This window comes from Pezoporus occidentalis, unplaced genomic scaffold (genome assembly GCF_034315485.1).
Source record: "Pezoporus occidentalis ecotype Australia unplaced genomic scaffold, CSIRO_AGI_Poc_V1 ctg430, whole genome shotgun sequence".
In the NCBI taxonomy this organism is placed as follows: Eukaryota; Metazoa; Chordata; class Aves; order Psittaciformes; family Psittacidae; genus Pezoporus; species Pezoporus occidentalis.
In genome coordinates, this window is record NW_026915759.1 from 104,482 (window position 1) to 118,300 (window position 13,819).

At 49.9% G+C, this 13,819-nt stretch overlaps 1 protein-coding gene across 5 annotated transcripts; it reads left to right on the plus strand.

Annotated features, from left to right (window-relative positions):
* Positions 1 to 553: 553 nt before the first annotated feature.
* On the plus strand, positions 554 to 10,986 carry PPIH (peptidylprolyl isomerase H). Of its 5 annotated transcripts, none has more exons than XM_062634621.1 (10): positions 554 to 641; positions 1,076 to 1,140; positions 2,056 to 2,079; positions 2,555 to 2,599; positions 2,999 to 3,041; positions 5,024 to 5,116; positions 6,395 to 6,482; positions 7,880 to 7,920; positions 9,154 to 9,243; positions 10,788 to 10,986. In XM_062634621.1, exons 1-9 carry the CDS (start codon positions 576 to 578, stop codon positions 9,220 to 9,222), a joined length of 534 nt encoding a protein of 177 aa, XP_062490605.1. In that variant the 5' UTR covers positions 554 to 575; the 3' UTR covers positions 9,223 to 9,243; positions 10,788 to 10,986. The 5 variants fall into 5 exon arrangements, with proteins under 5 accessions (XP_062490605.1, XP_062490607.1, XP_062490606.1 ...); XM_062634623.1 differs by lacking the exon at positions 10,788 to 10,986 and adding an exon at positions 10,084 to 10,759; XM_062634622.1 differs by lacking the exon at positions 10,788 to 10,986 and adding an exon at positions 9,627 to 9,937.
* Positions 10,987 to 13,819: the final 2,833 nt, after the last annotated feature.

The following is a 13,819-nucleotide window of genomic DNA, read 5'->3' on the forward strand; positions in this document are numbered from 1 at the left end:
ATCCATGGGATGTTGCCAATGGGATGAAGTTCAACAAGGGCCACAACAACCCCCTGCAACGCTCCAGGTGTGGCTGGAAACTGCTCATGGGGAAGGACCCGGAGGTGCTGATTGATGGAGCTGAACACGAGCAGCTTGTGCCCAGCCAGCCCCCAGCATCCTGGCCTGGATCAGCACCAGTGGCAGGGATTGTGCCCCTGCACTGGGCACTGCTGAGGCTGCACCTCGAATCCTGTGTTCAGCTCTGGGCCCCTCACTACAGGAGAGACATTGAGGTGCTGGAGCGGGGCCAGAGAAGGGAATGGAGCTGGTGCAGGGGCGGGGGGGCCCCGAGGGCCGCTCCTGGGTCTCTGCGGATCACGGACAAGCCCATGAAGGAGTCTGGGCTTCGGATAAGGGCAGTTTAACGACCGACATAAAGACCAGACACGATAGCACCACACCAACAACGGCACCACACCGCCATACCGGCTGCAGCCTGCCGGGGGGGGGAGAGCCGAGCCGAGCCCCGCCGCCGCTTCCGGCGCCGCTTGAGTGCGTCACGTCCGGTTCCGGTTCCGGTGGAGGCGGCCGCCATGGCGCTGCTGGCGTCCAACCCCGGTAACCCGGTGGTGTTCTTCGATGTCACCATCGGCGGGCAGGTACGGGGTGGGGGGGGGGAGCACCCAGGGGTGCATGGAGAGTGGGGGAACTGTCAGGGAGCACTGTGGGGGGGGGGGTGAGGGAGAGCGTAGGGCCTGTGGGGTCCTAGTGATGCGCACATAGACTCCACAGCTCGTTACCGTTGTGAAGGAGGTGTGCTTTAAACTGGAACTAAGGAACTGTGCCTCGCCGTTACCGGTCTGTTTCTCCCCCTTATCAATAGCCTGTTGTCCTGGTAGTGCATGACAGGTATTTGCAAACAATGCTTTCTGTTAAACAGGCAAAATTCCTTTATCCCCTCTTGCACGCCCCCCCTTGTACGTTGGTCAGCCCTCTGCATCACTAGGGGTGCGCTGGGAGGTTGAAGTGTGGGAGGTCCCAGGGCAGGGCTGGGGGGGGGAATGCAGGCGCTGACCCGGCCGTGTCTCCGCAGGAGGTTGGCCGCATGAAGATCGAGCTGTTTGCTGATGTTGTACCCAAAACGGCGGAGAACTTCAGGTGAGGAGCAGCGGTGCTCCTGCGGCTCGGCACGGAGCGGGCAGGGAAGGGGCTTGGCTGCAGGAATGGCTGTGGTGGCAGAGGGACCACGCTCCCCACCCCCACCGCCATGAACCCCTGTGCTTGCTTTGCTCATCTCTTCTCTCCTCATACCCAGAGGAGCGACCATGGAACACCCAGATCCCTCAGGGGAGCCCCTCTGGCCAGGAGCTGAAGGGCTCTGGTCCCTCTCTGCTTCCTTCATGGAGCTCCTGATGCTCAGTGCATTCAGAAAAGGCAGTACCTCAGTGTCATGGCAGAGGTCTCCTCGCCGGCTGGTTCCCTTGCCACTGAGTGAAGAGTGAGCTGCTTGCACGTCCATGGGAGGGATGGAGATACCCTGTTTGCTGTGAGACATGGTGCCTGCTCCACATCCACCGTCTATGGCAACCCTGGTGTTAAATATCCGATCTCCTCAATTACAGAGAGCTTACATGAAGAGGAAGTGGGGAGAAGTTACTGCTGGTTCCCATTTCACTGGGGATATCCCTGATGCAGTAAGGGGAGTCATAGAATTCCGGACTGGTTTGAATTGAAGGGACCTTAAAGCTCATCCAGCTCCAACCCCTGCCACAGGCAGGGACACCTTCCACTAGAGCAGCTTGCTCCAAGCCCCTGTGTCCAACCTGGCCTTGAACACTGCCAGGGATGGGGCAGCCACAGCTTCTCTGGGCACCCTGTGCCAGCGCCTCAGCACCCTCCCAGGGAAGAGCTTCTGCCTAAGAGCTCATCTCAGTCTCCCCTCTGGCAGGTTAAAGCCATTCCCCTTGGCCTGTCCCTGTATGTCCTGTGCAACAGTCAGTGCATATTTGCTGAATGCACTGCTCTGTCCTCAGAGTTCAGACGTTTCTCACACTCTGCTCTCTTGTTTTCCAGGCAATTTTGTACAGGTGAATTCAGGTAAGTGGCGTAAAGCGTCCTTTTAAGTGGTCTATGTAGAGAAACAGGTCTGGGTGAGTAGGAAGAAGGCTCACTTGGAGGTTTTTCTTAGTACATGAGTACAAAATGAAACCTGATGGAACTGTGGTGGGCTGGGTCAGTCACAGAGATGGCAGCCTTCCCATTTTGGGCATGACATTGTGTTCAGGTTGCTTTAAAAAAGCTCTGTCTGCAAATCCCACCTGCTTATTGTGCAGATTGCAATGGGATCCCATGAAGATGATGGTGTGGAAGTTTAGGGAACCAGGTCGCTTAATGTGCACAGCCCACTTGAGATTTCCCTTTGCAGTAGCTCAGAGCCAGGCTGCAGCACTGGGTTGTGTATCAAGGCAGATACTAATGTGTTTGCAACCCTTTGGGACTCTCAGTTCCTGAGAGGGTTTTGTGTTTGGAGATCCAGTAAGTTGCAATGCTTCTTCTTTTTATTTCCTTGCAGGAAAGATGGTGTCCCTATAGGTTATAAAGGAAGCACTTTCCACAGGTAATTCATCTGCTTTTATTTAGGCATTAAAATAGCAGTTTGAGTTAGATGTGGCTTTGAGATGTGCCTCAAGGTATTATTGGTCTGGGAGGCATTTGTAGGTCACAGCTTCTGTAGCTTTGAGGGGCTTGGGTTGCTGTTAGATGTGTACAATAGGATCAGTGGTCAGAGAGAACTTTCTGGCATCTGTCACATAATTACTGTTGCTGATTGAACAGCAACAGGTCCCACATTGCCTGATAGTGACCAGTAGTTAATATTTGTTGTAGATTTTAGATTGTGTCATTCACAGACCCTGATAGTTTTCATTGTGCTGCTGGGCAGAACTCCTTTTTACCACATGCTAAGCTTCTTGAGCCACTTGTGTACTGAGAACTAAGTATTGGTTTACTTCCTTAGGGTAATAAAGGATTTCATGATTCAAGGAGGGGACTTTGTAAACGTACGTACCCTGTGTTACCTTTGTACTTTTCCTGCATGCTCTAACATGTAACTGTTCTGGGCTCATCAGTGGGTTATGTTGGCTCTCTTGAGTAACTGGAGGTTTCCTCATAGCATTGCTGCCATCTACTGCAACAGGCTGTAATGTACTCAAAAGCAAATCTGGAGTCTTGGATGAACATACCTTCTCCTTCCCAAACTATTTCCTGTCTAAGAAAGCGTGGCAGTACAGCCAGAGGCTTCTCAAACTTGCAAAGGTCTTTTCTTACCTTGTTGTCCTTCCCTTTTCTCCTGCCCTCCCAAGCAAGGAACCCTGCAAATGTCTATTAGCCTTGTGCAGAGAGTCCCTAAGTATAGCACCAAGTATCTGGTGCAGGAGATTAAATGAAAATGGTCTTTTTGTTAGTGAATCATCTCTAAATAGAAAAGACTTTTGGTCTGTAGGCCAAGTAGAAATGACTGGTGGTTATGCTCTGACTCTGGAATAAGCAGTGTATATGGGAAAGGCTGGAGGACCACAGGGTCTCTTTGCTGTCCTAGGCCCCAGTGAAATGATTCCATTTCTGGATTTTTTTTTCAAAATAGGAGGGGGGTGACAAAGCTTTTTTAATACAAAATGTATAAAACTTGGTTGTATGAAAGCCACTGAGAGAACTGACTGCATAGATGGCACCAGACTTCCAGGTACTCACTAACTGTGATACTGCTCAAATGTCCCACTGGGCTTTATTACTGCCTCTGAAGCTCAGCAAGTAACACAGATAGCACCAGTGTTTGTCATTTATGAATTACACTTGTTACAAAGCCACTTAGGGGGCAAGAATAGTCACATTGACCACTAAGATAGGGTAAAGATAGGGTATGTGTTGCTGTCTCAGAGCTCACAGTTCCACAGAGAATACAAGGAAAAGAAGCAAGGATGGGGCAAGCAGAGCAAAAGATGTGGGGCTGCACATGATATATTACTGGCATCTTACTTTCTTGTTAAATTTGGCTTAAGAAAGAACATATATGTAAAGCAGAAAGGCAGTGAAGGGAGACAGACTGCAGCAAAGCAGAAGGAATGGTGCTGAAGTGACAAAGGAAGGGAAAATCAACCCAGAAATGGGAATCGCTGTCAGGAGAGTAAGTTAAACTGACCGTGCCCAAGATACCTGTTTGCATTGCTTCTGCACCCTTCCCTGAAGAGTTCCTCACTGCAGCATCTTTATGGCCAGTTTATTGAAGGCATCACACAGGAGTGTCTGCAATGCTGGACCAAAGGGCAGGGTCATTCCAGCAGTCCCACAGCTTACGTGTCTTACATGAGCCATGCTGGTGCTTCTGCAAGGTTACAAACTGAGCAATCAGAGCCTGCATTCTGCAGCTGGTGTGGGCCTTGCTGCTTTAATTTAGCAGGGTCTTGGGATGTGAGTGCTGGGGCTCGTAGTTAAGTGCAGGATGTCTGGATGTGGTAGAAAGTACAGCAAAAATTAGCAAACCTCTTTTTTAGCAACTGCCCTTGCTGCATGGAGATCATTTTCCTGTTCACAGCAGTCACAGAAAAGAAGGTGAAATAAGTAAGCACAGCATCAGCTCACTTCTTCCACATGACCACTTCTGCTTTCCTTATCACACCAGCCCATGCTTTTGTCTCCTTTTCCTTTTCCATGCCAAGTCCAGGTGGGTCTATACCAAGCAATCTAAAGCTTCCATCCCACTCTGGGAGGCTTGGGCTTAATCCTTACCATCACTGTGGGTTTCTGCCAACATACGGATGGCAAACAATGTTGTGTGCAGTTAGAAAGGAGTTCCTCTTCAGAAATGAAACGTGGGATGTGTTCACAGCTGGTGTGTGTAACTGGCAGGACAGCTTCTGTTTTGGGCTGAATTTAACCCTGTTCTTTTGCTTGGGGATTTTAAATGTAATGTTTAAATTGAATTGTTCTGTAGCAGTTGCTACAGAACAAAGGCTGTGGCTGACTGGGCACCTCTTTCGTGCAGGGAGATGGCACTGGTGTAGCTAGTATATACAGGGGTCCCTTTGCAGATGAAAACTTCAAGCTGAAACATTCTGCTCCTGGGCTGCTCTCTATGGTGAGTATGAAATAATGGCTTCATAAGACTAAAAAGCTTTTGGTACTTTGTGCTCTTTTTCCTAAGTGTATAAAGTTATTTATCAGACAACAGAAATCACCACCATTGGATCCAAGGTCTGAAAGATCTGCTTTGTAACTACTAGTCAGAAGGCTGTTCATGGGTTAATGTGTGGAGTAACACAGAAGTTCTGATCCTGCAACATCCTTTCTTTGTTACCTGTTGGAGTGCTGGGCCAGGCTTTGTTTGATCAGCCTGTGGCATTGCTTGATTCTTAGTTTTCAGACAGGGCAGGTGGTGGTGTTTTCTTCTTCCCTGATACTGTTATCAAGCACTGACCTCAGCAAGGGTGAAACAAAGAGATCTGGGAGGTTCAAAGCTGCAGCAGTGTTACCATGGTATCTTTTATAACATATGCTTCCTGTTCAGCATTGTAGGAAAAACTGCAACCATTGCACGTTGTCTGGTAGGAACAATACCCTGACTTCTGGGATAGAAAGCAGGTGGAGCCAGGGCTTCAGTGTTCCCATCCACAGTGGCTTCTTTTCCAGCTCTTCCAGCTGCCCTGCCCTTAAAACCACTTCCTTTGGGCATTCACCATTTGGATTAGCTATTCATCCAGTTCAAAACATGGCCTAAAAAGAGGCTTCACGACACAGCTCAGCCACTAGTGTACTGTGGTGTGGGAGGAGGGATCCTCACTGGTGTCACCAGCTTTGTGTTCAAGTGGCATGGTGCTGGAGTCATTCTGCTGAGCCAAACCATGGTGCATCCCAGGTGGATCCTTCCAAAGCTGGCTAACAATAAGGAAAAGTCCAATGTGACCATATCCTGTGCAGTCCTGCAGCTGCAAAACTTGCCTGGCTTACCTGTAAGCACAGGAACAGGCTTTAATGTCTGCCCTGGTTCCTGGCTTTCAGTTTTCTCTAGGACAATACTGCACCCAATAAGCACTGATCACCAAAGAGTTCAGCCTGTTTTCAGGAGCAAGCTGTAGAGCCCAGATTTGAGCGCAGTCTTGTGCTGAACATGCCTTTGTAGAATGACAATAAAAGGCTGGTCTGGTCACTGGCCTGAGCAGGTTTGGTGGTGTGGCATGTCCCAGCACAGGGTACCCTCCTGCAGATGTCTGTCTTGCTTCCCTTGGTTTCTGTAGCAATAAGCTAAAAATAAGCTAGGCCTAGAGCAACAGCTTTTCTCTGTGTGAGATGTGTCTGCCTTCAGTTTTGGGAAGCCTTAAATTGTGCCCTTTTTGTGTTTTGCCATTCTCACCCCCAGGCAAACAGTGGTCCCAGTACCAACGGCTGCCAGTTTTTCATTACCTGCTCCAAATGTGACTGGTTGGATGGGAAACACGTTGTGTTTGGTGAGTACCCCCCATGAGCCAGGAGCTGTGCCCTTCCCCCTTGTCTGTGCTGGTGGAGGTGTCTGTACAGGTGCTCTGATGGGTCACTGAGGAAATGAAATGTTTTTTTTTCCCAGTTTAGCTTTAATCCAGATCAGTTCACAGAATAGTTAGGGTTGGAAAGGACCTTAAGATCATCCAGTTCCAACCCCCCTGCAATGGGCAGGGACACCTCACACTAAACCATGGCACCCAAGGCTTCGCCCAACCTGGCCTTGAACACTGCCAGGGATGGAGCATTATCAACTTCCCTGGGCCTCAGCACCCTCACAGTAAAGAATTTCCTCCTTATATCCAATCTAAACTTCCCCTGTTTCAGTTTGAACCCGTTACCCCTTGTCCTGTCACTACAGTCCCTAATGAAGAGTCCCTGCCCAGCATCCCTGTAGCCCCCTTCAGACACTGGAAGGCTGCTATGAATTCTCCACGCAGCTTCTCTTCTCCAGGCTGAACAGCCCCAACTTTCTCCTCCTATCTCCATACAGGAGGTGCTCCAGCCCCTGATCATCGTCGTGGCCTCCTCTGGACTTGTTCTAGCAGCTCCATGTCCTTTTTATGTTAGGGACACCAGAACTGCACACAGTGCTGCAAGTGAGGTCTCACAGGAGCAGAGCAGAGGGGCAGGATCACCTCCTTCGCCCTGCTGGTCATGCTCCTTTTGATGCAGCCCAGGATATGGTTGGTTTCAGGGCTGCAAGCGCACACTGAAGCTGGCTGATGTTCATTTTCTCATTGACCAGCACCCCCAAGTCCTTCCCTGCAGGGCTGCTCTGAATCTCACCTTGACTGGTGTGTCACATTACTGCACAAATCCTTGTGCCAGTGCAGACAGATGAGTGGAGGGACACCTTTCCACTGCCAGAGAGGACTGAGCTTTCAGTAGTTTTTAGATAGTAATTCCATGAAACCCCAACTGCTGACTCTTCATGTGCTGTCACATGAGCTGTGGGATCTCAAGATCAGCCTTTAAGCTGAAGCTCTACTTACTACTTCCTCCAGTTCTTAAGTAACACTGCTATTGTTCATTGATGGTTTTGCATCATTACCAGGGTGGTGTTGATGGAGGGAGTTCATGGTGTGTTTTAGCACAGCTGGTGGCAGTAGGTCTCAAAACCTACATAGCTACATGTGCCACCCTTGCCATGGGAAAAAGCACTTGATCTGTTCTGAATGTGGAATATGTGTTAAGAGGGATTGTTCCCTTTGTCAGTTTAGAGATGGGTAGCAAACCCATTGAAGTGCCCAATGCACTGCACAAGGCTTTCCTTTGGGAACAAAACCACATGTACCTGTGATGAGTTGGGGGGAGCAAAGGTGAAAAATAGCCTTATTGAAGTGGGTGAATCTTCTCATTCCAGGTAAAATTGTTGATGGGCTGTTGGTCATGAGAAAAATTGAGGTAAGTTGAATTCACCTATTTCTCTATGAATGTTCACGTTGGAAAGTCTTGTAGAGGATTAACAAGGGTTGTTCTGTTCTCTCCCACTGCCTGTTGACAGGATATCAGGGAATACCAGTGCTGATAACTGGTATTATTGATTGTCATCATTCTAGAATAGCAGGAAATCTGTAGAGGCAAAGGCTGTCATAGAGATTGGCTTTAGAAAGGCTCTGCTCTCGTGGTTGCTGGTTGGTCTGTGAGCAGGGATTGTGTTCTGGTGGCTTTATTTGCAATGCTTTGCATTTGTTCGGGAAGCTGAATTAAAAAGCTGTTCCATCAGCAGCTCAGACAAGAGTGTAAAGCAGATCACTTCTGTGCCATTGCCTGGGATTATTCATTGGGTGCTAACTCATCAGTTCTGCTGATCTGTGATCAGCATGTTTAATAGGAGAAATTCAACTCCTCTTCTGATGGGCTTTCAGGAGCCTGAAGATGAAGATGCTCAGGGCTGGAGGTTGCTCCCAGTGTTGTGACTGGGTGTCCTGGCAGCTGGATGAGTAGATTTACCAAACAGCAGAGAGTTCTGACACCCAACTTCATTGCACAGGCCTGGGATAAGGTGCTCAAGGGCCTCTAGTCTAAAGCTAAAAAAGGCAGGGCAAACACAAGAGCTGCTGGGTGCTGAGAAAAGGTCACATGTGAGGAGCTGTACAGCATGATATAACATGTGTTGCTAGTCCTCTTCACCAGGAGCACTGGTGGTGTGTCTGCTTTGTGCACTGCAGCAGTGAGGGGCAAGGTAACGGAAAGGAGACTCATGGAGGAGCAGAGTCCAGCAGAATGAGGGGCTCAGTGGAGCTGCTTGTGAGTGGCTCATGTGTAGGTTGACTTTCTGTACAACACGGTTTTCCTTTGCTCATTGGAACTGTAATTAGTAACTTAAAGACTTAAGCCAGAGCAGTCTGAAGTGACATGATGCTGGCTGTATCTCAGGAGAAGCTCCCCTGCTTTTGCTCTGTTCCTTCCCTCCCATTCAAAGGATCAGGCTCTGGTCTGTATCCCAGAGCTCTGCACATCAGCTTATGGCTGATGCCAAAATGCATAACAGCGCTTCCATGTTATGCAGAGCTGTGTCCCAACTTCCCTGTTCCTGACGTTGTACAGGCATCTCTCAGCCAGTTTTCAAGTACCTGTTGCTCGCTGGCTTTGTGCTTTCAGAAGTTTTAAGGTTATATCTTTCTTTGTCCCCAGAATGTGCCTACAGGTCCCAATAACAAACCCAAGCTGCCAGTTGTGATCTCTCAGTGTGGGGAAATGTAAAAACAGTGAAACAGAAACGTGGTAAGTCTGTCTTCACAGGCACCCAGTGCAGTTGCACTCTGGGCTGCCCTGCTCCTTCCTTTCCTCTTAACTTATTTTCACATTCATTGGTGAGAGCTGACTCAGCTCAGTGAAACACCAGAAAGTGCTTTTCTAACTGCTTAGTTATTTGCCAGCTCCACTCCCTGAACTGGCTTCCCTCTGAGCTACACAGACACCAAAGGCAGTGCTGGAGGGATAGGATTTTGCAGCTGCACTCATGGGGAAGGTGGGGTTGTGGAATGGGGTTAAGCTGCCTTCAAGCCTCCACTTTAGAAACCAGTGGATGAAAGGGAACTGCAGCAGGAATCTGCTGCTGTTACCCAGGGAGTCTTAAGGGGTGAGGGCTTCACTTTGACCTGCAGGTTGGTGAACCGATTGTTACAGAAAGCAGAGCAGGCAGAGGTCAAGAAGAGGAGAGGAGAAAGAGCGGATTTAAGTCTCCCTGCTCAGTGCAGCCACAGAGCTGCCACCAGTGAAGAATCAAGGAATTACCATGTTAGATAGAACCTTCACTCGAAAAAATGCCACGTGCTCATCTGGAGGGAGATGTTTCCAGCATTTACTATGGCTTTATTCTGGTTAAACCAATAGGTTCCAGACAGAGCTGATGTACAATGTTCTGTTTCCATTTGTCCGCCCACTTTACCATCAAAAACACGAGCATTTGAACAAATCTGTCTACATTTCAATGTGTCAGGCTGCAGCTTGTCAAAAATCTGCTGGATTAGCCTTTTGGTTGCTGATTTTTCCAATTCCCACAGGCAGGCACTGAGAACAGCAAATCCCACAGTTTTTGACCTTCCATTACGTGATTTCCAGAGACATCTGGAATTGCCCACGAAGACGCATCCGCGCTTCCATAATAGTCTTTCAGATCTGCAGCACTTCAGGCTCTTGGGAGCTCCTCCTGTTTGATGAAGTGACAACAGGGGATGTAATCATTCCCTCATTTCCCTGGTGCTTCTGGTGGCATTTATAGGCTTTTGAAGGCGGGGACAACCTTGTTAATATACTTTCTGCAGATGGGCAGACCCATGCACATGGGTCAGGTCCCCTTTAGGCTTGTCCTCAGGCTCAGGCTTGTTGATGATTTCGTTTTGGAGTGCGTGATCTGTGGCCAACATCCAGCTTGAGACTGGAAGCTTTTAATTTCTAGGTATGAGGCTGGTGCCACCTTGCTTACATCCCCAGCCAGGCCTTTGGAACTGCCTTTCTGCAGCCTGCTGCCTCTCAGCTTTCTGTAGACAAGAAGGGCATTTTTTTTGCTCAATGTCAAGACAACTGAATAAGTTACTTGTCAAGATCCTTTCAAACCAGATAGATTTTAAGTTCATATGTAGGTGCAGCTGCCTGCTGTGGAGACGCAGGACTTCTGGGTTCTCTAGCTCAGGATTGACATGAGCAGGTAGCACTCGCTTGAAAACTGCTGTAGCATCACCCAGTGTCACTGCCCAGTCTTGCTGTTGTAGGATATGTTGGGAAGGACTGTCCAGCATTTCGGATCTGTTTCTGCTTTGTTTCAGTGTTCCATCCATCGCTGGTGGTTAGGCCTATGCTGGCTCCGTGCAGTTCCAACTCCAGCCAGTTCCCCACTGCCCGAGTCCTCCCCGCAGCCCAGGTCCAAGCTCTTGGCTCTTGACATTCTCCTGAAATTATTTAGTACTTGGCATCTATTTTGTTTTTTTACATTTTGAAGTGTAAATAAAGAGTTTTGTTAAATAAGTGTGCAGTGCACATCAGTGAACGTGCTTGGGAACAGGTTCTTCTTCAGGAGAGGAGCATCTTCAGCAACGAGCACCGTTCCCAGGCTGGTTCAGCAGGGAACATTTACTGCGTGTGCTGTTGAGGAGGATTGCAAATGGGCAAGAAGGGATGGAAGCAGCGTGACAGAGCATGGCAGTGCTGAGCTACACCAGCTCCTTTACTCAGCAGGTAAATAAGGCTGCCTGGCAGAGGATCTTGGCACCTTGGGAATCACCAGAACCTTTCTACATGCAGCCTTACTGAAGCACAAGATATTGGTGTGGTGGAGAGCCCCCTGTGTCCAGCTCTGGGGCAGCAGCACAAGAAGGATGTGGAGCTGCTGGAGCCAATCCAGAGGAGGCCATGGAGATGCTGTGAGGGCTGGAGCAGCTCTGCTCTGGAGCCAGGCTGAGAGAGCTGGGCTGGGTCAGCCTGGAGAAGAGAAGGCTCCTGAAGGGGAGACCTTAGAGCAGCTCCAGTGGCAGGGGTTGGAGCTGGATGAGCTTTAAGGTCCTTTCCAACCCAAACCAGTCTGGAATTCTGTGATGACCTGAGTTTGCTGGGCTCTGTGGTGAGTTATGTTGTGAACAAGTGTTTGTAGAACCTCCATGGCACACAGCAGCACTGGGCCATGGGGGTGTTCTGTGCTATGGATGTTACAGGAATTTACCTGGGTGCTACAAGAGTGTTGGAGCAGGGTTTTAGGCTGGGAAGTAGAGAATGACTGAGCTGTAAGAGTAGAAACCTAGGGGTCCTTATCCTGTGTGGTTACAATGAGCACAGCTGAGGCAGCAGGTTAATGGGAAACATCACTTTCTTCTCCCAGAAACCAGTGTCACCTATCTGCTGGGGACGTGCTCACTTCTCCCAGCCTGAGGCATCTCACCCTCTTGCACCTGCAGAATGTTAAGTGATGAAAGAAGCACACCTTCCCTTTCCTCTCCAGCCCCCAAAAGACTGCAGAGGGCTCTGTCCTGTGAGCTGAGGGTAGAAGATTCCTAATAGGGAAGAGAAACCTGGAGCCAGATGTCAGCTCTGAGGCAGAGGTGACCAAAAAGAGGGAAACTCAGCTGCTGATCCTGCTCAGGAAACGTGTCCTGATGGCTCTTCCCTGCAGGGCTGAGGCAGGAGCTTGGCTCTGGGCAGCTATGGGGGGCTCTTCTGCAGCTTTGTGGGTCTGGCTGTGGGTACCCAGATTTACTGGGCTTCTTCACCAGGGAAACCAGGTTGTTTTGTGGGCCCAGGCTCGGCAGCACTTTCTCAACCTGCAGTATTTGTCAGCATAGCAGGGTCACAGAGCTTCCCCAAGGTAATTAGCAGCAGCAAATCCATTACAACCTCTTTGAAAGCTGTTCCAAGAGCTAATTATATCCTGTGAGTGTTTCTCTTTGACACCTGATGTGCAGAGTTCCAGCTTCCCAGCTGATGGACCTTGCTGTTCCTTAGCTGCTGGGTGAAAGCTTCCTCAAAGACCACATTTTTGGGTTGAACTCCCCCATGATGAAGTCCCCTTTGGTTAAGTTGTATGTAGCACATCCTGGAATCTCCTGCTGTAGAGCAGATGATGGATTTGAGATGTGATCTGGATTCTCTCACATGGAAAGACCATTATAAGAGTTATTTTTCAGTTGATCTGAGCATCATCCAGTTTTGATATCATTCCAGTTTCTTTATCAAGGCAATAATCCTGATGCAGACCCCTTGTGGGATTGTGTTTTAAGGCTCTTTACTCCATTAGCTTAGTTGGAGGTCCCATTGAAAAGTTATCAAGATGGCTTGATGAGACATGCATGCTGGTGGTTGTGGTCGCTTGATCTTGGTCCCATCCAAGCCCCTCGCCCAGTCATGGTGCAGTGTGGGGAACTGGCATCTGTTCTTCACTGTGGGATGGGAAGATGGGCATTTGATGCAGAGGTGACACTGGAAGGACTGATCTCAAGGGGATACCCACTGGTTGCAAAGGTGGTGGAGTGATGGGTGAGCTCCTAGAGACCTTGGGTGGTTGCTGGTGACCTTTCCCTTTTCTTATCACAGAATCCCAGCCTGGTTTGGGTTGAAGGGACCTTAAAGCTCATCCATTTCCAACCCGTGCCATGGGCAGGAACACCTTCCACTAGAGCAGCTTGCTCCAAGCCCCTGTGTCCAACCTGGCCTTGAGCACTGCCAGGGATGGGGCAGCCACAGCTTCTCTGGGCACCCTGTGCCAGCGCCTCAGCACCCTCACAGGGAAGAGCTTCTGCCTAAGAGCTCATCTCAGTCTCCCCTCTGGCAGGTTAAAGCCATTCCCCTTGGCCTGTCCCTACATCCCTTGTCCCAAGCCCCTCTCCAGGTTTCCTGCAGCCCCTTCAGGCACTGGAGCTGCTCTAAGGTCTCCCCTTCAGGAGCCTTCTCTTCCCCAGGCTGCCCCAGCCCAGCTCTCTCAGCCTGGCTCCAGAGCAGAGCTGCTCCAGCCCTCGCAGCATCTCCATGGCCTCCTCTGGCCTCTCTCCAGCAGCTCCACGTCCCTCTTGTGCTGCTGCCCCAGAGCTGGACGTAGTGGGAGGGATGGGGGACGAATGACATAGCCAAGGGCAGGGCTCTGTGTGCCCAAGGAGGAGAACCTGGTGGAGGAGAACCCTGGGTTTCCCTTGGACCTTCCCATGTGGGGAATCCAGCAGAGATCTGGGATCTCTGAGCCGCTGTCAGGTGGAGACATGAGATGCAGGCATCGGCAGAGAAGGGTTCCATCACGTTGAAGAGGCCAGCTCCGGGCAGGGCGAGCTGCCCCACAGCCTTCCCCCAGCCCCGGGGTGAAGCAGCTCCACTGGGAAGG

What these genes read in the sequence shown, in the direction of transcription:
- PPIH (XM_062634621.1), top strand. Translation starts at nt 576, where the DNA reads ATGGCGCTGCTGGCGTCCAACCCCGGTAACCCGGTGGTGTTCTTCGAT. An exon ending in CTCCTGGGCTGCTCTCTATG is followed by an intron (nt 5,117 to 6,394) that starts GTGAGTATGAAA and finishes TCTCACCCCCAG; the next exon opens with GCAAACAGTGGTCCCAGTAC. An exon ending in TGGTCATGAGAAAAATTGAG is followed by an intron (nt 7,921 to 9,153) that starts GTAAGTTGAATT and finishes CTTTGTCCCCAG; the next exon opens with AATGTGCCTACAGGTCCCAA.